Below are 25,428 nucleotides of genomic sequence, written 5' to 3' on the forward strand. Positions count from 1 at the left end.
CTCCTATGGCACCTAGAAACACCAAATTTGGTAGGTAGGTGGGCTCCCTGGAGTTCTCGCCCCTGTGCAAATTTGGTTGCTCTAGGTCAATATTTAGGGGGGGTTTTGGGGGGTATAAATGTAAAAATTTCACTAAAAACAGGTCAAAAGTTTTTCGCTTATAACCTTTGATCTAATTAAGATAGAGCAAAACGAAAAGCACCAGTGAACTCAGCACGTCAAGGCGCGTCGAATGATATACTTTTTAGCCTGCTTAAGTGTACTTAAAGTTTTTCTTAAAATTTAAGTAAACTTTAATTAATTAATTAATTTAAAGTTAACCAAATTGCATCTTATCATATCATTCGATTGGGCTGATCACCAGGAACACAATGATACCATTTTTTAAGCTCTAGCGTCATTATGTGCCAAGTTATTGGCAAAAACGTCATTTGAAACGTCAAACGTCGCATTATTCATAACATGAAACCGTCTTCATTTCTTGGTCTAGATGGCATTAGTGTCGACATGTTAAGACGCTTTTTCGATGGTGTAGGCTATATTCTCCTCGACATTATCAATAGCTGTCTTGAAACTGGAATCGTACCCAGTGCGTGGAAACACGCGCTGGTGGTTCCCATACCAAAGGGTTCCGATAGCTCTGATCCACGCAACACTCGACCAATATCTTTACTACCAGGGGTCATGAAAATCGTAGAGCGTATCGTACAATCACAAGTCACGGAATTTTTCAATGAGCATCAACTGTTTACCGATGCTCAGCACGGTTATCGTCGCAACAGGTCCACCGAGACAGCGTTAGCTGTGATTACTGACAGGATTTTCAAGGCGATGGACCAAGGCGAAATATCTATCCTGATTTTGCTTGACCTATCAAAATGCTTTGATGTCATCAATCACGAGAAAATTTTAGAGAAGTTGAGCCTGTATAACATGGACACCACTTGGTTTAGAAATTATCTGAGCGGTCATACACAACAAGTGATGATCCGCAATGCCGAGGGTTCCTCAGTTATGTCAAAATCCCTCCCCATAACGACTGGCGTTTTTCAGGGCGGTTCACTGAGCTGTCTCCTGTACTCGATCTTCGTGAATGATATGTGTCTGCATGTACCAGGTGTCAACATTGTGCAATTTGCCGACGACACGCAGCTTCTCGCACGGGAAAACGTGCAGACCTTGAACAACTAATATGCACTGCTGAACAGGCTTTGTCTACCCTATACGCATGGTTTTGCGCCCACGACATGAAGGTCAACGCAGCAAAAAGTCAGCTCATCGTCTTGGGAACGCGTCAGATGCTGAAAGGCATGCCAACTATCAGTGTGAATTTCGCCGGCACGACCATCCGTGAGTCCGACTCGGTTACTAACCTGGGCATTGTCATGGATAAGCACCTATCATTTCACGACCACGTCAGTCGCCTCGTCTCTAGATCCACCGGGACATTATTAGCTTTAAACCACGCAAAACACGTTCTGCCGCCCCATGTAATCGTGCCCATTGTCACCTCGCTCGTTGTTTCCCGACTCCGCTACTGCATCGCTGTTTACGGTACCTGTGGTGCTACGGAGTTGCACCGCGTTCAGAAAATACTGAATTTTTGCGCGCGAGTTGTGAGCGGGCGGAGGAAATATGACAGAGTGTCGGATGTGTTACGCGATCTGCAGTGGCTCACTGCACCAGACATGGCCCTGTATCATCGAATGTGCTCTGTACACCGCATTGTGGAGACACAACAGCCGACTGCGATGGCAAGCAAGTTGGACAGAGCGTCCGACCAGGGTCACAACACGCGAAATGCGAACCGGTTCAGGCTGCCACGAATTCGAACAGAGGCAGGCAGGCGGCAACTTTTGTATAGCGGTGTCTCGGAGTACAACGAATTCATGCACCGTTACAATGGTCGTCCAGCATTCAAAACCGCCGTGAAACGCTACTTGCTGGGGCGTGATTCAAACTGAATGATTGATTGACTTGTATGCATGTGTGTGCTTGTGCTTGAATTGTGTGTATCTGTTTTGCTATGTCAACTCTTTTTAACGTTTGACGTTACGTTGATGAAAAGCCGCAATAGCGGATTTAACGTGAATACAATGAATCGAATTGACCTCAGTTGACCTCATTTGTCCTGACCCATGGATAAGTACACCAAACAAAGAAGCACCAAGTGACCTGCTGCTAAGTACTGTGGTTTCAAAGCACAAAAGTGATAGAACGAAGCGGATATCTCCAGTATTTTCCGAATTTAGTATTTTCCCATAGGCTTAACATTACGACGTAATGACCTCTAACTGACCTCAGGTCAGTGACCTAAAAAAACGAACTATATGTTATACAACTCGGTGAACTTAGCACACCCTGAAAGTTTAAAGGAAATCAGTCCAAAACTGTGAGTTGGACAGGTGCAAAAAGAAAATTGAAATTTGACCATGACCTTGTACCGGTTTTTCTGACCTGGTGACCTGACCCAAGGTCACCCCGACCTGCAATTTTCAGGTCATATGTAAAAAGGTTGCCCCATAGGCTGTGCCAAATTTGGCGGCGCTGCGCGCCGTCGTTTTTACGCTATCTTCGAAAACCTTAGGGGGGGTCGCATCGACCCCCCCCCCTGCCAGGGCGAGGGTTAATCTCGAAATTCAACTTTCAAGTACTCATTGGAACCGTCTCGTCGCGTTCGTTTGCCGCAGTCGTGCGTTTCGTTGAGCCTATTGGCTATCGAGTTATCGGCTTGGGGCGTTAACCCGCGCCCTGCTGGGGGGTGTTTGAACACCCCCCCGTACACCTTATCATACATCAATTCTACACATGTTGTAAAAATATTAGACGAAGGTCATTCAAGGTAAGGTCACCAGGTCACTTGAAGTGACCTCACCTCATAAAAAGTTTCAATGTCTGTCATAGCTACACCGAGTGACTGATCGCTTTGAAACTTTCAGCGATTGCTAAGAGCAATAGCATGTACAAAATGTATATCTCAGAATTTTGATAACGATGACCTAAGGTCAGGTCAATTTTGCGACCTCCCCATTATAAGTCAATGGGAGAAGATTGAAATGCGCCTCTTTTGGACGAAAGACATTATAAACACTCCCAAACACCGAATTGCAAGTGGTTTAGACACACTGAACATGAAAATGGTGTCTCGTTAGGCGGCACGGGCGGACATCGATAGCAGCGCCTCTATCGGTCACTAGGGAAAGCTGGGCTGTAGGCGACGATATACCGGCTGAGCTGTCACACGTTGAATAGGTTTATAGCCATCCGTCTTGTGAAAAAGTTGAACTTTTGCCTTTAATATTTCTACAGGCAATTTTAGAAGTGTCTTCACATGGATTACAAAACCATTTAGATTATTGTATTCACTTCAAGCCTTCCCTATTGTTCTTGATGATGCGGGAACTATTTCTAATTAGTGTTTCTAGCTTAGTAAAAGAACATACTGTGCAAACGATGAAAAAAACATAAGTGGAAGATTTTAAATGCAATTTTCTCTAACAATTAATGGTAAATTCTCTACATATCAAGGAAAAGGTGCATGCTATTTGATAATTTAAAGTTCTTGGGGCCAGTTGTTTTCTTCTTTTCTTACGTCGCCCCAATGGCCGCGAATACACTTGTGATAACGCCTATCGTGTGACCCTTGTTTATGCCCTGAGGTCATCTTAGGTCACGAATGGTATCTAACAATTTTTCGCAAATAACTTTTGATAGAGGCATGCTAGAGCGATGAAAACGCCTTAGATGTGTTCAGGTCGACGATACGGATCGACTGATATGCAACACGACCCTTTCCGGTCAGGTCATGACCTTGACCTGAGGTCAAATTTTCAAGTTGACCTTTCAAGGTCAACTTATAGTTCATTCGATGCGTCTTGACGAGAGGAACACAATGCCGGTAAAAGTAAGCTCGTACAAGGCTTGGGTCAAAAGTTATTGCAGAAAAACTGTTTTCGAAAAAATCGGCTATTTTGCAGTTTTTGCCCCCTGCAGGCAAAACCGTTGACGTTAGGTCAAATCTGAGAGAATTACTCAGAAAGGGCTTTAATAGGGCTATCGATTGCGCTTTTCTGCGGCGCTTTAGCTCTATTGGTTCTCGAGTTATGCGTTGGCTTCTTGGAAATTTTCGACATTCGACCTGGAAGTCGGCGAAATTTTGCCTTCAATGACCTCTGGTGACCTGACCTTTGACCTGATCAAAAAATTGACCGAAGTGATTCGTCATTATTTTTTACGCTCTTTCGAACGCCGCCTTCCGCGTATCGCTACGTGGCCCAGGAGCCGAGTTACAAGGGGGGGGGAGTGTTCAAACACCCCCCCAGCAGAGGGCGTGGAAATCCAGGACCCCCAGCCGGGCGCGGGTTAAACGCCCCCACCCCCCACCCCCATCCCCGGGCAAGTGGTGGGTGTCGAAGTACCCCAGCAACAGCCGGGCTATAAAGGTATCCTACTGTTTAGTATATCTTGCTATGAATATTTAGTGATCTGTGTCATTCCAGTTTGTATTAAAGTGTCTGTATTTATGTTTTATAGAGCCGCCGTCTGTGACACCGGAAGCGACGGGACGCCTCCTGACTGCCCTCTCCGGCTTGGAGGACGTCACTCTTCGCGAACCCGGCGTCATTTCCGAAACTGTGCTCGCCGCCCTCCACGGCTGCTCCCAGCTGGATACACTTGAGCTTGAAGACACCCGGCCCCTCACGGACATCCCTGCCCTGACCCAGTCAGAGGTGGCAGCCGTCAGCAGGTCAGTCGGCCGGACGGCGCCAGCGGATACTTGTATGCATCTATGTACAGGGTGTCCCAAAATTAATGTCACACCTTTCCAGCGTCCATTGCATGAGAATAACAAACATGAGAGTTACGCAGTATTTACATAAGTATCCCCACTTCTCCCTAATACAGGCAAACATACGGCTCGGCATGCCAGACATCAAGTTGTCTAGGTTTTGTGGACTGATCTCAGACCAGGCAGATCGGATGTTCCTGGGCAGCGTGCCTTCGGACATTTCTTGCGCCAATATGTTCACCTTTTCCCGGACGATCACCCACAATTTTTCTATTGGCGACAGGTCAGGGCTATTCCCCGGTCATTTGTCCTTCTCCCAGAATGCCGGGAAGTGTGATCGACACCACTCCTGCGTCGTTCTAGCTCGATGGGCTTGGGTGCCGTCCTGTTGAAAGGTGACCCTGGACATCTTTGCGCGTGCGCCTGAATATGGCGGCCGCCACTGGAAGGAGCTCCGCTGTTTTTCGGCTATTTTGTGCGTCCTGCGGTGTGTAGTGGCGACCAGAGTGTGCAGAGCCCGAGTTTGGGACACGTGCTACCGAGTGAGTGACTTTTTGGAGCGAGACCAGCGTCGCTGTTGCTTAAAACTGTGTCGTTTTTGTCGTCACCCGATGTCAGTTAGCGCTCTGCCGGGGATGCTGCGCTCGGTGGCGCCGCTTTCTACCGGTTTGAGAAGAGGTGGAACCCTGCGATGGGCCAATCAGGGCCGCTCGTCACCATCCACCGTACTCTACCAGATCTGCTGACATGTCAAGGACAGCCGCCGCCGCTGCGGCCGGCTCGCCCGAGCAGGGGCGATGCCAGGCCCTGGTCGGAGGGGGCGGCTGTCTGTGGCCGCGCGCCGGCCAGCGCTGGCGGCCGACCGGTGATGCCTCGGCGCCATCGACGCGGTGCTCGTGCTGGGTTGCGGGTCCAGGATCGGCGACACCGAGCGGGCCGCTGCCTGTCCCGTCAGCGCGGTCGGATGGCTCCGGCATCTGAGGACGGCACCGACCCGCGGAGCCGCTCCGTGCTGGGGCCGACCCGGGGACTTGACCTGGTGACGCCTGCCCGGCTCACTCCGAGGCAGACCGCGCAGTGGGGGCGGGACCGGCCGCGGCGCGCTGACAGCTCCACTCTCCACATTGGACACATCAATGCCCGCTCTCTTATTCCCAAGATGGACGAGGTGAACAGGATGTTGCAGGAACAGGGCTTTGACATTCTTTGTATCAGTGAGTCCTGGCTCACAGATCCGACACAAGACAGGATCCTGGTGTTCCCAGGCTACCGTATCATGCGCGGGGACCGCCCGGCCGGTCATGCCGGTGGGCGCCGCGCGGCTGTCCGCGGCGGTGGTGTGGCCATCATCTACCGGGATACACTGACAGCTACTATTCTACCGATACCTGCCGCCGGCTCCTGCGAGTCACTGTGGCTCTGCATTGGCGGCGGAGGTCACCGTTCTGTCACGGTCGGCGCGGTGTACCGAGCCCCGTCGGTGCCGGTGGCCAGCGCGATCGGCGATTTACACGATCAGCTGAGAGCGGCCCTGGGATACGGGAGACCCACTTTCTGCTTGGGAGACACCAACATCAATCTACTGCGTCCGGACGGCCCAGGTGTGCGCCAGTACCGTGCGGCGCTGCACGAGCTGGGTCTGTTTCAGCTGGTGCGAGTCCCTACTCACCTGGAGCCGTCCGAGAGTCTCATAGACCACGTCATCACTAACGTGCCCGATCTGGACGCTGACGTCTTGCCGCCGGCTGACGCCGTGGCCGACCACCTCACTGTGACTGTGCGTGTGCCGTTCCGTCGGGAGAGCCGCCGGCCCGCCCCGTTTACCGCGCGCTCCTGGCGTAAGGTGAACTGGGACGCCGTGTGCCTTGATTTTCTGCGGGCGGACTGGAGCGCGGTATACAGTGCCGCTGACCTGGACAATAAGGTCGGTGAGTTTATGCGTCTTTGGTGGGGCGTGATAGACAGCCACTGCCCGCTGAGAAAAGTGACCCCTCGCCGTCCGCGCTGTCCGTGGCTCGACGACAGCCCGGAGCTGCAGCGCCTGCTACAGGAGAGAGACGAGGCCTACCGAGTGTGGCGGCACTCCGGCGCTGACAGCGACAGAAACAGCTACCGGCGACTCAGAAACCGAGTGAAATCGTGCCTGGCGGAATGTAAGCGTGCTTTTCTGTGTGACGGTATGCTGTCGGACCGCCGTGGTTTCTGGCGAAACGTGCGCGAGTTCGCCTTACGTCCGGGGAGGGGCGGGGGTAGTAACTCCCGCGAGGGCCTATCGCCGGCCCGGGCGGATGAGTTCAACCGGCACTTCGCGACAGTCGGTCCGCGTATTGCCGCTGAACTGGCAGCCGGCAACCCCCCGCCACTCCCGCCGAGGCCGCCCTGTGTCACCACGGCCAGCATGTGTCTGCGGCCGGCGACACTCCCGGAGTTGTCTGTGGCCCTGCGGCAGTTGTCGTCCTCCCGTGCGGTGGGACATGACGGTGTACCACTGTTTGCTATTCGCCAGTGTTTTCCTGTGATTGGACCCCACATTCTCCATCTAGTCAATGCCTCATTTTCTTTACGTACGTTTCCCTCATCTTGGAAGCTTGCTTCTGTCGTGCCGCTTCATAAGTCTGGTTCCCGTGACAGCGCTGTTAATTTTAGACCTATATCAATTTTACCAGTGTTATCGAAAGTATGTGAAAAGGTGGTTTGCAATCAGCTCGCTTCTTATCTTGATACGTCCTCTATTTTATCACCATCTCAGTATGCGTACCGCCGATATCACTCAACGGAGGATGCTCTCACCGACGCTGTTGAGTGGGTGACGCGCCGCGTCGACAAGGGTCACATTGTTGCCATCACGTCGGTGGACCTCAGTCGCGCCTTTGATAGTGTTGACCATGGTATTTTATTGTCCAAGTTGAGCTGGTACGGTGTTGACCCCGGGTGGTTCGCGAGTTACCTCGGTGGCCGGCGGCAGGTGGTGAGAGGCGGCTCCCTATCCCTTCCTATGTCCCATGGCGTTCCGCAGGGCTCCCTGGTCGGCCCAATCCTCTTCAGCATCTTCACAAATGACCTACCTTCCTACCTTCCTCATGGACGGCTCATTTCCTATGCAGACGATACCCAACTCCTCGATTCCGCTCTTCCCACTGACTTACCTGTCCTTAAAAAACAACAGGAAGACACCTTGCTCGCTGTCCAGTCCTATTACACATTAGAGGTGTCAATTTCAGAAATTTCTTGTCCGATGTCCGTCCAATGTCCAAAATCCTAGCTCACTTTTGTCCGAAAAATGTCCAAGGCATGGATTTGTCCGAAAACTGTCCGAAAACTGGATATGGAAAGAGAGGATGGGGGAATTGATCTATATATTAGGTATATGTTTGTATGTACCACATGATAACGAAATACCAGATCCGCCATCTGGTTTTGACTGCAAAATATTGCAAACTAAAAATGTTGAAGCAATATCATATGCAGTAGGGAATGGGCATTAGGGCAATAGGCCTAATCTGATATATAACACAAGCACAGCATATTGAGACTCTGCTTTATTCTGCTTCAAAATGTGCTACAGCCTACAGCTGAAGTCAAAGCCGAGTAAGCAGGAATAATGCAAAACATTGCCTTATCCCTCCAACTTGCGTTCTCAAATATTGACTTCTTGCCACATCCCTTAGGCCTTACACTAAGCCACTTGATGATGAATTAATACAGCAATAATGCAAGCAGCTATTCACTTACAATAATGATGGATATCTTCATCTTATATCACACTGGCTGAGATGTAAAGTAGAACACTTCTTGCAAAAGCAAAATAGTTCATGTGAGAGAAACATGTGAGATAGGTACATCTGGAAGAAACGTGCTCTTCACTCAGCCACACATATCTGAATATAAAAAAGAATAACCGAGCACAAAAAATAAAAATACCTGCTATGATTTAATACAAGTTCACTGAAATTCACAAGCAAAAAGAAGTTGTATAAATCCTTGGTAGAATGAAAAACACATTTCATGCTACCATTCTCGGTAGCATGGAACAATGGAACATGGTATCCGGCTTTGAGTCGATGATGTGAAGGTAAATCAATAATATGACGTCATTATCATATAATTTGTCCTATTGAAGTGCATTTACCGTTAATTGTTTGGTTTAGATTCAACATGTATTACAAAATATCATATTTCTTTCGAAAATAATTCAATTGTAAAGCAAAATAACTGTATTTATTGTATTAGACGTCATTTTTTGTCTCCTCCGATTCTCATCGGGACGCCATCTTTCCATAGGTGACATTCATTTATGACGCTTTCGCCGCATTTCATCACTTTTTGGTTTTCAGTTTATTGATAGGCTCAGAGATAGGCTATCGGCATATTTTAATATTTTATGTAGCATTGTATTCTATATTTCGGCACGGATATTTATTGGGGGAAAGGGTAGAAGGGGATGACTTTATGATAGGAGGTTCTAGGTAAGACTCTTGTGCTACTTGGCACACCTTGATATTTGCAATTTTCTTCAGTCTCTTTTCTGTTAACTTTCCAGTGGGGAAAAACTATTTTTGGATTCCCTACTTTACTGCTTTGGTGTCTGGTGCTTCCCACAGGTCAATTGTACATCATATTGATAACTGTGTTATCTAATGATGGGCTTGCTGACAACAATGTCACCTATTGGCTATTGCTACTGAAATTTTCAAAAGAGTTAAAAGTTGGCACAGTACATGTAGGTATGTACCTTATTTGACTCAGGGCTACCCGCTACATGCAATCACGTTTATGTTCATCTTGCACTTTAATTATGAATGATGTATGAAGCACCTATGCCCTGTCAATTTTGATGACATGTTTTGCAATTTGGATATTGATAATGCAAATAACTTTGAACTTTAACTTATTTAAGAAATTTGTAACTTTCAACTAGTTTTCCGAATATGTCCGATATGTTTGTCACTTGTCCGTCCGATTTCCGAATCGGAATTCAGAAATTTTCGGAATTCCAAAATTTTCGGTTCCGATTGACACCTCTATTACACATCCAATTCCTTGAAAATGAATCCTAGTAAGACCACCTTGCTTCTTGTGGGTACTGGCCAGAACCTCAAGAAAGCCTCATCCTTTTCCCTTACCATATTCGGTCACACACTACAACCATCCCCTTTTGTGAAGATGCTGGGAGTGACGGTCGACTCAACCCTATCCTGGGAAAAGCACATTTCAAATGTTGTCAAAAAGTGCAATTCCATCCTTCTATGTTTGTATAAAATTCGTCATCATCTTACCCCCGAGACCCGTAAGCTCCTTATCCAGTGCCATGTTTTTCCCCCACATCCTTTACTGCCTCTCCGTCTGGGGCGGGGCCGCTCGCTGTCATTTACATAAGGTGCAGAAGATCCTGAATTTTGGTGCTAGGGTCGTCTCCGGAGCGCGGGTTTCTGAACATATTTCACCGGTGTTGAGAGCCCTCGGCTGGCATGACATTGCTGATCTTGTCGTCCACCGTGACTGCTCCACTGTGTTCAGGGCGCTGAGTGACCCTTGCGCTCCGGAGGCGATCCGCTCCCTATTCACTCGGCGAGCCGCTGTATCGCAGCGCTCAACGCGGGCAACGTGTGCCGGTGTACTGGAGCTGCCGGCTTACCGGCTGTCTATGTCGCGCCGGGCCTTGTCGTACCGAGCGGCCTCGTCCTGGAATCGCCTGCCGCCTGCCACCACCGGCTCTCGAACTAGAGCAGAGTTTCTACGACTTTTAAACTCGACAAGTGACTAGCGTTTTGGTATTTTAGTACAATGTGTATGCGTGTGTGTGCTTGTGTTTTATATGTTTTTACTATTGTCATTGACTAGAAGCTGACACTAATCCATCATTGGAATGCTTCGCTAATACAATATACATACATACATACAATCTTCAGCATAAGTTTTCGGCTGGAGACGTGACTTGACAGGCCTCAGCTTTAGAAACATCCTCAGGTACCGATGGATTGTCGACTTGCGAGACTGGGTTACCGCTGGCAGTCAGCCTCTTTGCCAGTTTCCTTTTGGATTCGCTTTTCTTTGGCACTGCGCTTCGCGATAACGATTTCCGCTACTTGGCTGACGGAACTCTTCCTACGGCGACCCGGCTTGTTCTCAAGCATCTGTCCGCCTCTATTGCGTGACAACCAGCGCCAAATCGTGCGGCGACTCACGTCCAGTGCCTCGGCGACCTGGCCGTGGGTCATGCCACCGGCAACCAGACTTGTGCCTCAACCAAAAATCAAGATCCAAGATCCGAAAGATCCCACACAATTTCAGAATTTCAGGAACCAAGATCCCCAAGATCCCACGCAAAATCAAATTGCAAGATCCAAGATCCCCAGGATCCCACGCAAAGTCAAAACTTCAGGGTCTAAGATCCGCAAGATCCCCCGCAAGATCAGACTTCCAGGATCCAAGATCCCCAAGATCCCAAGCAATATCAAAATTGTAGGATCCAAGATCCCGAAGATCCAACGCACAATCACAATTTTAGGATGATTGAACTGTTATTTGCAACTGCAGACTGCAGCTGACTCAGTTCTGGCCCTGGAGAAGCACTAAATGGACATGTACGAGTACATATGCTAGAGATGTAAATTTCAGAATTTCTTATGTTTAATAGTACGGCCCACAAAGCCTAAGTTGTGTTTATGCTGATATACACTTTGAAACATTGAGCACCTCAGTTAGTAGAGTATGTCTTCCTTCCAGTATAAAGTGAGTTTAACAGTTTTACACATGCTAATATTTTGCACATTGGTTTTCCTGGCTAGATATTCATCCTCAGGAGATTTGAATTTGCTAGCACTAGATAGGTTTGGTAGGCATTTAATCACGGTAGACTGATGTGTGAAATATTCCTGTTTAAAACCAGGATCCAAGATCCCCAGGATCCCTCGATAAATCCAAAACCAGGATCCAAGATCCCCAAGGTCCCTCGATAAAATCAAAAGTCAGGATCCAAGCTCCCCAGGATCCCTCAACAAAATGATGACCAGAGTCCTGGATCCCCAGGATCCCTCGGCAAAACCTAAAGTGCTGTATCCAAGATCCCTCAAGATCCCAGATCTTGGATCTTGCAGATCCTGGATCTCGGATCTTTTTGGGATCTTGGCACAAGTCTGCCGGCAACAATGCCTACAGCCTCGCTGCGGGTCGATATGCTCTGCTGCTTTGCCATCCTGGACACCTGGTATGCGCGCGTCGGGTACTTCCCCGGAAATGACATCTGTTCACCTCCTGACCGGTCAGGGTCTCAAAAGTCGAAGGTCACGTGATTAGATTAGATGATAACCAATGCGGTTTGAGAGCCAGTACCGGCGAAATTATATTCAAATCATGGATGCGGAGCCGTGGAAATTTCAGACGCCTCCGGCTCCGGCTGCGGCTCCAGAGAAAAAAAATCGGCCCCGGCTCCGGCTCCGGCTCCGGGTGAAATGTCATGGCGACTCCGGCTCCGGCTCCGATTAAAATGGTCCGGCTCCGGCGGCTCCGGCTCCGGCGGCTCCGGCTCCTACTCAGTATATCCCCTATGCGATCAATTAACCCGGCGGCCGCTGGGCCTCCGCGCCACCCGCCAGTCGCGCTGCTGGGGGGGGGGGGGCATATAGTTGCCCCCCCTTTACTTCTCCGAGGATATCGTCGCAACGCGAAGAGATAGAGAAATGAAACTTTGCACACATATTCCTGACTACCTAGCAAAGGTTGTGTCCAAATTTGGTGTCGATTTTATTTGAAATGACGTCACAGTGACGTCAGAAGCCCAATCGTAGATTGGCTTCCCTTAGTTTCCTCACGATATATCCGACATATGAGACCGAGAATATAGGATCGATAACTGGTCAGGATATAGTTGACAGTGTACTTAGATGTGTCAGAATGACAGCAGGTGCTGTTTACTTCATTTACCGCCGCGTTTCATGCTCAGCGACATCAGAAACCGCGCCGTATTGGAAAACGACAAAACTTTATGACGTCACTGTGACGTCATCTTAAGCGCTACAACCACCAAACGTTCTTCAAATATGGCCTAGGTATTCATTTGAAGCTATGCCAAGTTTCAGCTTCGTATCTTATCCGGTTTCGGAGATGTTGCACCAAACCCCCCAACGCTCGTGGGTTAAATACGGGTGGAAAAAAAGGGCGATGGGATTGGTACACTTTGCTTCTGTATTTGCATAACAAGGCTATTTTGCATCGGTATTACACGTTTTACTGCCCTTGCATATACCGTCAAATCGAACTAGGTCAATATTTTTTCCTCTTCAAAAAAAGGAGCCGGAGTCGCCCCCTTTTTTGACGGCTCCGGTTCCGGCTCCGGCTCCGGGCTATATTGTTTCACGGCTCCGACTCCGGCTCCGGGCAAAATATGCCGGCTCCGCCGGCTCCGGCTCCAGCTCCGGCTTCGGCTCCGCATCCCTGATTCAAATTGCGCCAAAGCAGGCAAAATCAAGACTGTGGGAAGGTGTGACATCAATTTTGGGACACACTGTAGATAGACTGTAATAGGCCCAGAGATAACCCGCCAGTTGCTGGGGGGGCGTTAAACGCCCCCACTTTTTTCGCCGGGCCATAGCATAAAAACGGCGCGCCGCAGGCGCGCCAAATTTTGGGTACCTGTAGGGAATTGATTGAAGTTTATTGTGCCAAAGTTTCAAAAAAATCGATCAGAAAATTTTTGAGATATCGAGGTTTTAGTGACGTTATGATTTCTGAGTTTTCGACCAAAAACGGCATATGTTCAAAAAATCATATAAAATCACAGAATAGACATACAGACATGCCGTAAACGCCATTAGACTGCAAATACCATGCACAATCAGATGGCTATCTTCGATTATTGATTATCGTTCCGCATTTTCCAAAATCTTGAACTGAATCTTGGCAATTTCTCGTGACTTCTTCACGACCATGATACATGCATTTCTTAAATTGAACTTTTTGAGCCAAACACGTACACATATGATAAAATGAATGTCACCATCGTGTTCTACGCCCCAAATTACCCATAAAACATGTGTCACAGGCTGCGAATATCAGTTTTGATTTTCGGGGATATGTGCTTACCCGGTTGACCTGACCTTGACCCTGACCTATGCTTGACTGACCCCTACATGAAGCTGACACTCTTGTAGGCCTTATATGATGGATTGTGCACCGTTTTGACAGAGTTTATGACGAGAGGCGCCCATTGCGAAGTCCTGAAATCCATGCTACTGAAAGCCCGATTTCAGGTGTTTGACCTGACCTTGACCCGACCTGTGACCTCAAAATTCAACTTTAAAGTACTCATCTGAAGCGTCTCGTCGCGTTCTTTCGTTTGCCGCCTCGTGCGTTTCGCTGCGCCTATTGGTTCTCGAGTTATCGGCTGGGGGCGTTTAACGCCCCCCCCCCAGCAAACGGTGATTGGCGAAATACCCCAGCAACTGCCGGGATAACGTATCCGATAGTCGAGGTATATCAATACGGGCACAGGGACATTGAAAATGGAAAGAAACACGTAACAGAAGAAAAGCCATCCACCGACAGATAATTTGATAGGTACGGGATACGGATGATTCAATTTAATATGAACAGAGAGAGAGAGAGAGAGGGAGAGAGAGAGAGAGAGAGAGAGAGAGAGAGAGAGAGAGAGAGAGAGAGAGAGAGAGAGAGAGAGAGGGAGAGAGGGAGAGAGAGGGCTAATGTTAAAATGCCCAAATCTATGGGGGCACTGTACCCTGGTGCCACCCCCCCCCCCCCCCTGTTCCGCCACCTATGGACAGATGTTAGGAAATCAAACCTGGAAGCCAAATAGGTCAGTTTTGTTAAAAATAATTCAGCAATCCACTTCTGCCAGGTATGAAATCCCAATCCAGAATGTTCGTATGAGCTATTAGTATGTGCAACACATTTTCGATTTAGTAAGAATAGCAACCAACCTCTAATACTTTCCTAATAAAATTACAAGTTCAAAAATGGCATCAACTTCTTCAGATTACCTTCTTATGGCATCGTGCCAACTGCCAAGGCCATCGTGCCACGTGTGGTGCCATGCTGTGCTTTCGTTATGAGAGAGCCTAAAAAAAAAGACAAACGAAATTCACAGCTCACGTTTTGGTAATATTGTTTTATTACGTCATTATCGTTTGACCAATGAAAAATCTTAATTTGACTAAAACCGTAATGATTCCAAAAGATTCCCCGTGATAGGCCCTTCAAACTGATGACGTAAGATATTGTGATTCTTTTGAAAAGTGAATAAAATAAAGATGCAAGGTGCACACCCGGCTCAGGGCCATGTAATACTGTTTCAGCTTACGTTTACGTCATTAAATTCAACGCTACAAAGATGATATTCACTAACAATCGTATCGTAAAATTATGTGAGGCAGAAAAAATGAACATTCTCTTGAAAAAAAACTCCAGACTTTTGATTTCCAGTATGATTTTTTATTTATTTTCATTATACTCGAAGGTAGAACGCTTAGCTCATTGCTTATTTGAAATGACGTCACGAGTTCTATTTAGGTACTGAATAATCATTTTACGGTAAATATCCAAGGCCATTATAATTGATATTCAAGCTTGTGCTATTTAACAGAAAGTACAAGCTCACATGCATAAACACATTAACCACATGTACCCATACGAACCGCCGGTGCCGCTCAGAGCCTGTGCTCCCTGGCGCGGCGGTTACAGCGCCCCGCCGGCTCCCTCTGCGCTGACCACTTGGTTATATAGGTCTTTGTGGAGGTAGAAGAATATGTAGCCGTTTCTCTGGTGTCCGTCGCCCATAATGTCGGCCTCGTCGACACAGCTGACTCGGCTATCGTTATAGTGGTACCAACGGTCCCTGCCGACGCTGTTGACGTCCGACACGTAGTGTCCGGAGTGCGTGGCGCCGCCGTAGTGGCTGACGACGCCCACCAGCCGGTAGGTAAAGTCGCCGGCCAGGTCCACTGAGCAGAGAGACTGGCCGTCTTCCACGCAGAAATCCGAGATATGTGCCTTCTCCGAGGTGTCGGCCGGCGCTCCCTTCCCCAGCGACCTCACGATGGCTTCCTGGAGCTCGCCATCTTCGTCCTCGCGGGTCCGCGCCGGTTTGGACTCGGAGTCAGCGTCCAGCACCACCAGCTCATCCTGCGCTGGCGGCGGCGGCGGCAGCGGCTCGGCACCGGTCGCCGGTGAAGAGGGACGCGCCGGCGCTGCGGTTCCGGCCGACACCGGCGATCCGGCGGCGGCGGACTCCGGCGGGCCGGCGCTGGCGGTCGGCACTGATGACGGTCCACAGGCGGCGGGCGGCGGCGACGGACCCGACCTGGGCGCCTCAGACTCCTCGAAGTCGGAGAGGGTGCACAGGGAAGGCTTCCTGCACTTCCACTCGGGAGGCCGGGTGACGTCATCCGCGACATATTCGTTCAGTGAAAGGAACTTGGGAATGCCGACATTGGCGCGGATTTTCTTCGATTCCTCCCCAAGGAAGACGTACCGGTTGAGCTGTAGTATCAGCGTCCTGGGCAGCTGGCTGATTTTGGTGGTGACGCGGCACTCATCATGCTGGCAGTGCTGACAGAGCCGCTCGCGCCGGTCAGGCCGCATGCACATTCGCAGTGCGTCCTGCAGCGTGGGCGTCTCATTGCCCTGGCGGCGCGGCACTCTGACAAACCAGCATATGTTTTCTTGCCGCTTCAGCGCCGTTTCATGACACTTGGTGCACATGTAGCTCTCGACGATCTGGTACTGAAAGTTGTCTCGCACCGGGTTGTCGGTCGGTCGCCGCGCGTCGATCTCTTCCTTCATAGTGTCTAGCAGGCGCAGCAAGAACTCATTGGCGTCCTGCATCTCGGTACCTCTGAACGCCGGGTCGATGTCGGCGAACACGTCGCGCAGATCGTTGAGATGGCTGGAGACTGATTTGCTGAGTGCCTTCTGGCGCAGCACCATCAGTTTGGCGACGGCACGCAGCGTGCGGCACTGGCCGCTCTCGTCCAGGCCCGAGATCAGGGAAATCATCTCACTGAGGAACGGTCGCAGGCCCAGCAGTGACTGCAGGGTGGCGTTCTGATAGCAGGAGTTCCCGTAGTTGGGTAGGCCGATATACAAAGGGTCCTTGCCATCATTGTCGGAGTCGAGCGGCCGGATGGCCGGGACTAGCTGCAGGCCGCGGCTGGCCGCCTGCGCCTTGCCACAGTGCAGCTGCGGGTTCTTGTCGCCCTCGCCGGACTTGCGCAGCGACGGCGGCGGCCGCATCTGTGGACTGGCGGCGGACAGCGAGCCGCCGGCTTCGGCCGAGTCACCGTAGAACCGGCGCGGGCCGACGCCAGCCACCTGCAGCAGCTTCGTGTTCTCCCTGTCAGCGCGGTCCGGGCAGCTGGGCGCCCGCTCCTTCGAGCGCGACAGTCGCGAACCCTTGGCCTCGGACGGGTGCATGGTCCCCAATGTAGATCCACCTTGGCTCGACTTTGAGAGGGAATGACTTGAGTCGACGTCAGATGCCTGCCTTCCGGCGTTTTCATCGCTATCTGGTTCTTGGCTGCATGGTGACGACTCAGCAGTGCAGGAAGGCTGCGCATGGACTCGTCGAAGCGTTGACGTGTCGTCAGCTGCTGCCAGTCGCACAGCAGCCGCGTTGCCACGTGCCACTGCCACCGATATGCGCTGCATTAAGTGTTCCATGTCTCGCCGATCGCCGGTTGTCTGAACGATCCGCTGACCGAGTTCTCTTAAGAAGTGAAGACTATCAGTGCCAAAAGCACCAGATGTCTCGACGGCGACTGTTTGGAACAGGTACCGCCGACTTAAGTCAGCGTAGCGTCGACGTTTGCGTCCTTCGGCAGCAGTGGCTGCGGCACTCGCGCGCGATGCGCATGCGGATACTGAGGAGGCACTGAAAGTGTCGACGCACGTTGCATCCCAAATGAGGCATTTCCCCTCTGAGTAAGGGAAGGTTGTGATGCCATCGGGACGGCGTCCGTCGCCGCGATCCAAGCCGGCAGGTTCTAGGACTGCTGGAAGGCCGGCGGCAGCGAGGCCACGTTTGATAATGTTATTGAGCTCTGCGTGGCGGGGTAGTCGACCGGCGCTTAACTGGCAGCTGAGACCGTGCAGACCACGCTCATCAATGTCGGCCCCGCCCCGCAGCGGCAGCGATGGGGAGCGCAGAGCTCAGCGCCAATCCGCAGAGCGATTGCTGTCCGCAAGGTGTCAGGCTCAATCAGGGTGCCTACACTTGGTGACGGGTAGGCGTTGAGCCAGGCGCCTGAGTGTGGCTGTCCGGCGGCTCGGAGCCTAGCTTGGCACACCTTATCGGTGCTGCTGTCTAGCAGGTGCGTGCTGATAGACTTGGCCTCTGAGCGGTCCCATTCGCGTTGAAGGTGCCGCTTTTCGTCGTCTGGCGGTGTTAGACCGGTGCGGTTTTGCCACTCACTGATCAGACGCCGTGTGGTCTCGTTGAAGTCAGCTGAGGTAGTTTCATTGATGGCTGCCACCATGGCCGCAGATGCGACATGCGATGCCAGGTGAGCGGGGAGGGCTAGATCGGAGGTCATCCTCACACCAAGCCCGCCAAGACTGACAGGCAGTGTGGCCTGTCGCCAGGCGTCGTCGCGCAGCTGAACGTTGGTGATCGCCTCTAGACCCTTCCTCACGACCTCGTCGATCCCAGAAAGCAAGTCAATGTGTCTGTGGGCTGGGGAACTTCTCAAAAGGTAGAGTAGGCGAGGCATAGAGACATAGTTCTTAAGCAAGAAGAAGGATTGGTGGGGCTCTTCCATGCTTCTGAGACGCCGTACTAGTTTCTCAATCTCCTGCTTGCCGAGTAGGAGTCTGTGTCGTGTTTGAGAGTCATTCATTGGTGCGCCGAGCAGTTCCAGGTCATCCAGGCAGACTTCATGAGCGTCAGGGAGGATGCCGTGCAAATCCTCCAAGATGTTCTGTTTTTGCTGGGCCCCTTGCTTTCCCAGGAAGGTGCATTCGCATTTCGCACCGTTGAAGCGCAGGCCAGCCTTCTCAAAGTTCTCTTTGACGCGCTCAATGCTGGCGAGCACTTTTGGCAGCGGACCAGCCAGAGTGCCGTCGTCCAAGTACCAGACGTTGATGTCTGCATCTGCTGCTTTGGTGGCGGTGTCTATGGCCAGCGAGAACAGCAAAGAGCTGAGAGGGTCTCCTTGCTGGATGCCGGTTTTAGACAGCACTTGGCTCTCTCCGATGAACAGGGGAGCAGATTGGCTGTACCCTTGCCATACGAGAGAATAGATGTCAGGTGCTCTTGCTCTCACTGCCTCCAGCATGCTGTCTCTGCGCACTGAGTTAAAGGCATTTGAGACATCCAGCTTCACGAGTATCCTGTCTTCGCTGGGTTCCGACTGCTGGATGTATGTTCGAACAGCATGGACTGCCGCCTCACATCCATTTCTTGTGGCCACGCCCAGTTGCACGGGCCTCAGTTCGGCCCCGATTCGTCCGGAGACTGAGTGCGCAGCTACTTTTGCAGTGATGCGGCGGTACACGCTTCCGACGGCAATGGGTCTAAGGCCGCCGTCCTTCTTACGCAGAGCGATCAGAGAGGCGCCGAAGAATGCTGGCAAGACAAACTCAGGAAGGCGGCCACATAACGCCAGATTGACGAGAGCCGTCAAAGCTGTGAGAAGGCGTGCTCCGGCTTCGGCAGTTGTTCTGGAGATCAGAGATCGCAGGTGAGCGGGTCGGACTCCGTCTAGTCCAGCGCTCGAGCTCGGTGGAAATGAGTTGATGGCCTTCAGGACGTCTGCTTCAGTAGCTGTTAGCGATGCTGTGCCCTCGTCGGGCGGTGAGACAGGGCGGATATCTTCGGGTGGTTCCGGGTGTTTCTCTTGCATCTTGCTAATGACATCATCTGTTGGGACCGCAAAAGAATCGTCCGAGGCCAGGAGGCGCAGAGCACCGCGGAGGTCGCCGTCTGTTATCTTCTCTGAGACGCGGCGCAATAGTGCCATGGTGCTAGGTGGGCGATTTCTTTTGTTCTGAGCTGTCCTTTTACTTGCATGGCGAGGTGGGTTGAAATCATCTTGAGACAAGTTATTACGAACTTGAGTGGCTAATGATAGCCTCTTCTTGCTGCCCTTGTTGTCACGGATGGTAAGCGCCAAGTAACCAAAACGCATTAGCTTACGCCATGCGAGGTCGGTACCCTGGGTTACGGCATCGTTGATGCAATGGGCTAACGCGTCAGCCACAGCGATGCGTGCCCCTTTGGGGATGAAGGGTAAGAGTCGGCATCGCTGCTTCAGAGAGGCTATCTCGTTGGCAATGTCACTGGTTGGAGGGTCATTCGCTGCAGAGTTCGAACAGCCGTCTCCGAATCGGCAGGATGTGCAGCGTTTGTTCTGTTTCGCGCATCTGCATGTTTTGCAAGGATTTGTAACGCATTTGCAGCAGCGAGGAGTGTGGCTAACTTGTGTATCTAACGATTCATTCTGAGACGAGGAGCTGTTCATGATGCAGGTTCATCGCTGTCGAATTACCTTCTCGGCCGAGGTAAGGTTCATAAAAGCTCTGTGAATGATGACTAAAGAATCTTCGAAACTGAAGCAAATTAATCTGAGGCGCACGTGACTACGGCAAAAAATCAAACGAGTTTTTTAGTTTTCACTGTGCTGAAACTTTGAAAAATATTCGAAAATGTGTACATTTCTGAGCACTATATCGTAAAAGATTTTAACATTTGAGTCTTTAAAGTATAGGCTGAGAAAAAAGCATTTAAAAACAAACAAAATGACATAAGTTTCGACTGCCGAAGACTTAATGGACACTTATACAAGTCGGAGCAAAAAGACACGTCCGATTATTCCGATACCGATTATTCCGAAAGACACGTCCGATCGGCCCCCGGTCAACAGACATGGTAGCCCAAATCTAGTCGGATATGAAAATTCTTCTAAATCCATAGACTTAAATGCTAAATTGACTATATTTGAGAGGGTTTTATGAATATACATGACCAGATAAAGAAAAAAGCGAGATGCTATCTTGTAGATTAAGTCGTCTACTATCTGCGACTTTTGAAGTGTTTTTCAATCTGAGGTACGGAAATCGTGTTCCCAAGAGACTGAAAGTAGCCATGCTTTACATTAGACCCAATGGCAAAAATTCGTAATCTGACGAAATTGGCCATTTTTACGTCTGATTTATGAAAATTCTAGACAGGATATATAAAAACCCGAGATGCTATCAAGTGGGAAATTTCATTGTCTATTACCGCTTTCTGAAGTGTTTTTCGATCTGAGACCGGCAAATCGTGTTCCCAAGAGATTGAAAGTAACCCTGTTCTACAGCAAGACGATGGCAGAATTCTAATATTTGATTAAAGATATTTTAGGTGATAATAACTTTACTACTAATTGCAATGCTTCATTGGAAAGCTCTACACTGGCACTATCATCGGTATTTGCATTGCTATTTCACAGAACAACAAGAAATAACGTTTTGAAGCCTTTGAATATTGACTTACTTTTCATCGACGGGCTCGATCCCCATCACCACCAACAATTTTCCGGGAAGTCAGGATTTTGCAGATATTTCAGCAGAATTGCAGAGCTGTGTTAATGCTACGGCACTTAAATACACATTTTAAGAAAACTGCTTTTTTTCTTAGCATGAGTTAGGTCTCAGAAACAGCAACATGTCGATATAATGAGGAAAAATAAGTGCAAATTATCGCGCAAGAGAGTATCCTTAGCTCCCTAGCAACCACCTAGCAACGTAAGGCAAAATAGTAAACAACTCTTGTTGATATCAGGTACTCAGCCTTGGAAGCACACTAGACGGTCACCATACTGGGCTTCATACTGAATTTTGCATACCAGAATGGATGTTTCGAACTAAAATTATTTTTTCGCGAAATTTATCTTTGTTGCCCTACTATTTTTCGTAAAACTGAGATATACAAACTTCATGATATCAAAAATAATATTGTGATAATGAAAACCGCCATATAAAACACGATAATTGCTGAGATCATGCCTACTAAACTTGGTCCTACCCCCTAATTCAATACCTATACCCTGCGTCCGATAGCGAAATTGATATTTCGCTTCCCATCGCTTCCGCAGGCTGTTGAATATTTTTATACTTTTGTTTATATCTCAGTTTATTTTATCAAATATTGAAATACCTTTACCTAACCAAGCCACATGTGTCAGTATCATCTTTTATTGTTTATCAATCAATTGTGTTAGCTGGAAACTGGAAAGCCTCATGGTTGTCTGATGCAAGATTGTCTTATCAATATAATTATGTAGATTCTAACATGAATTGTGATGTGGTAGGTACCTAGTAATGTATTGTTCATTAGTCATTACTTTGACTTACCTCTATGTTAATTGTTAATGCAAACTTTTCTGTTGGTATGCATAGGCGGTCCCAGGGGGGGGGGGGGGGGGGGCACGGGGGCCATGACCCCCCCTTTGGTGCTGAAAGGTGGGGCCATACTATCTTTTGGCCCCGCCTTTCAGATCAAACAAAAGTCCCAGGAAAGCTTTTTGTATGTTTCATTTTCTCTCTTGCGCCATCAAAGGACGTAAATTTCACTCATGAGTGGGCTCAGTTTCGCATTCTGTCAATTTGGCGGTCAGCGTCGCTGGCACCGGTTCACGAGTATGGCCGGATCTTATATGGAATATCAGCGTGGGTTTACTTGAGGCTCTCGTAGGCCCAGCAATGGCTTGCATGAGACCCTCTTCGCCAGTGGCGGGTGGGCCCTGCCAAATGAGCGTGGCTCTACGACACATAAGACCTCATGGGTTGGTGCTGTGCACCTCAGAAGCCCGGTGGTGACGCCGTATGCCGGCTTGGTTTCTTAAGGATTAGCGTGGGACCTCCGGGGCCTGCATTGAGTTTGCATAAGCTAGTATGTAATCTCAGAGGCCTGTATGTAATGTGTACACAGTGGCGGTCGCTGGGGGGGGGGGGGGGCATCAGGGCCATGCCCCCCCAGGCACATAAAGGGGGCCGTCATATCATTTGCCCCCGCCCCCCTCAAGCAACCGATGGACTTCCATAGGTGTATGGGGCCCTGGCCCTGATTCGATAGTCACGAGGCTAAAAAAAAACACGCCCAGCTATTAACCCGCGCCCCGTAGGGGGGGGGGCCGAAACGGCCCCCCCCCCTGTCCTTTTCGGTCGATATCTCCTAAACGACTGGAGATATCGCCACCAAACTTTCAGGACCCTTCCGGGCATCAATTTTACACATTGTGACCAAAAATTTTTCCAGAGGCTGTGATAGGTTGGCCACAAATGACGTCAGAGTGACGTCATGTTCTGTCATTTTCGACCGAAAAAAGACCTTCGCGAGAAGACCTGTCAGGCCTACAGCTTTGAAGATACAAAAAAATGATCAAGACATAAAAGGTGTAGAATTGACAGGGCTACAAAACTGCTATCTCGGATTTTTGAAATTTTTGAGTTTTGATCCCCAAAAATCAAAAAAACATTTTTTTGGATATATTAGCCAAAAAATCCAAAAAGTTTTTTGAGTTTCGAAAAAACCGGAATATATGTGGTAGTACCTACCGTCTTCTATCTACATACCAAATTTCAGATCGATACCTCCTTTTTTGGCCAAGTTATAGCGAAAAAAACTGTTCAAAAATGATGACGTCAAATTTTCAAACTCAATTTTTGGCAATTCTAGAACTCGTAGAGCAAAACAAAGACCACCATTAGACTCCCCGTGACGAGCTGCATCGAATGGATACCCATTTTATGCAAAAATATCAACTTTAAAATTTGACCTAATTTGACCTGACCTTGACCTGACCTTCACCAAAACGTGACCTAGGCTGGCCCCAAAGGCTGCCTAACCCACATAATCGCATTTGTCATGTAAAATGGACCATAAAACATGTATCACACGACACATTCATATTGTGACCCCCGGTGACCTGACCTCGCTGTGACCTGACCTGGTATCAGTGACCTCAGATAGCAAAGTATGTGTTTGACGAACAATATACCATCGATGGTTTTCAATAAATTACCAATTTACTCGATTTCACAGCACATTTCTTGAATTGCCTGTGAACGGTGAAAATCTGACCTTTGACCTGACCTGTGACGTCATCGGTTTGACCTAGGTCAATGAAATTTGGTCACAAGGTAGTTCCCGGGTAGGGCTATCAAACGCCGTTTGAATTTTGAAAATCGGCCGGTAACTTTCCGAGATCTTAGGGGGGGGGCCGAAACGGCCCCCCCCCCCCCCTACGGGTGGTAGGGTCCGCCGGTAGCCCTACGGGGCACGGGTTAATATAGCTCCCACACCGGTCTTTGAGCGTCCTACACTAACCTCTGATGGAACTTCAGTGGCGGTCAAGCGCCCATGTTGACCACTAAGAGCCCACATCGACCTCTGAGGCCCCACATCTGGCATATGAGGGCCCCTAACCGGCCTCAGGGGCCCCAACCGGCGTCTGAGGGTCTCACACCGGTCTCTAATGGCCTTGTTGCTGTCTCTGGTGTCCCAAGACGAACATTTAGGTGCCAATGAGGGCCCCGCACTGGCTGCTGAAGACCCGATGCCGGCCTCTAAGGGCCTGCATTGGCCTCTGAGAAGGGCCCATCTTGGCCTTTGAGGGCCCTCTGCTGGCCTCTGGGGTCCAACGACGGCTCATGCCGGTCTCTTAGGGCCCCACGCTAACCTCTGAGGGCCCCATGGGCATGTAGGCCTGTAATGAGTAAGGACCCACATTAGCCTCAGAGAGCCCACCTCGGTCTCTGATGGTCTCAAACTACTGGCCTTTGCAGTCTGCAGGTCCTGTACTGGTTTCTGAGGGCCCTAAACTGGCCTCTAAGTGAAAACATACATGGGTGGGCTTCTGAAGATCACAGGGCTCACATAGACTCCTGCACAGCCTTACGTTGGTCCTGATCCAGATTACTTTACGTCCTGATGGTCCCGCGCAGATTCCCTCATATTTCGACGTCGGGACCCCATGAGCCGGTGTGTGGGGCTGGCAGAGACTGATGAAGTCCTTAGGGCTCAGGGCCAGTCTTTTTAGCAGTAGGACTATAAGACAGGTTGAGTGAGCCGAGCCCCAATAGAGCCGTTGCGAAGCCCCGCACGAGTCGCGCGCGGCCCTCAGATGCCAATTTTGAAAACCAGGAACCTGTGGGGCCGGGGGTTTCCATAGGTCGGTGTACCTACTTTCTCCCGTCGCTACACATCTATATGGGTAAATGTCATGGTTTGAAAATGCTCTCTGGGTTTCACATGCTTGTTCAAAGCAAGAGGTATCTGTACTTTTCCGAATTGTTTGATAGTGGTAAGGTCATGAATCCGCGTGCTCGACCTTCCAGTATATGCTACACCGATCCGTCGCCATGGTGCAGTGGCCCGACCGGTGGAAACACCGTGGGACGGGAAATGGAACTGGTGATTTTGCCTTAAATTGAGCTTAAAGATTTCACGCAAAAATGAAGTGGATGAAGCATAAGTAATGCCAACTTTTTCGGCGCCTCGTGGGCGTAAAATTAGCCGATCCCCCCCCCCCTCCGGTGACGGATAAATGTTATGTCCCGCGAGTGTGATCTTGCCCCCCCCCCCCTTTTGCCAGCGGCTGCGACCGCCAGTGTTGGTATGTGAACAATCTTCATGTCACTCAATTCTC

The 25,428-nt window shown here is 49.8% G+C and overlaps 1 protein-coding gene across 4 annotated transcripts in view; it reads left to right on the forward strand.

Moving 5' to 3' along the window:
* Positions 1 to 25,428, forward strand: part of LOC122392581 — a 158,099-nt gene that overhangs the window by 131,065 nt on the left and 1,606 nt on the right. For all 4 annotated transcript variants that reach the window (XM_043387629.1, XM_043387630.1, XM_043387628.1 and 1 more), the window contains exon 7: positions 4,534 to 4,747. In XM_043387629.1, coding sequence (XP_043243564.1) covers positions 4,534 to 4,747 — 214 coding nt within the window. The remainder of the gene's footprint in view (positions 1 to 4,533; positions 4,748 to 25,428) is intronic.

The sequence above is a fragment of the Amphibalanus amphitrite genome, unplaced genomic scaffold (genome assembly GCF_019059575.1).
Source record: "Amphibalanus amphitrite isolate SeventyFive unplaced genomic scaffold, NRLGWU_Aamphi_draft 000492F_arrow, whole genome shotgun sequence".
Lineage (NCBI taxonomy): Eukaryota > Metazoa > Arthropoda > Thecostraca > Balanomorpha > Balanidae > Amphibalanus > Amphibalanus amphitrite.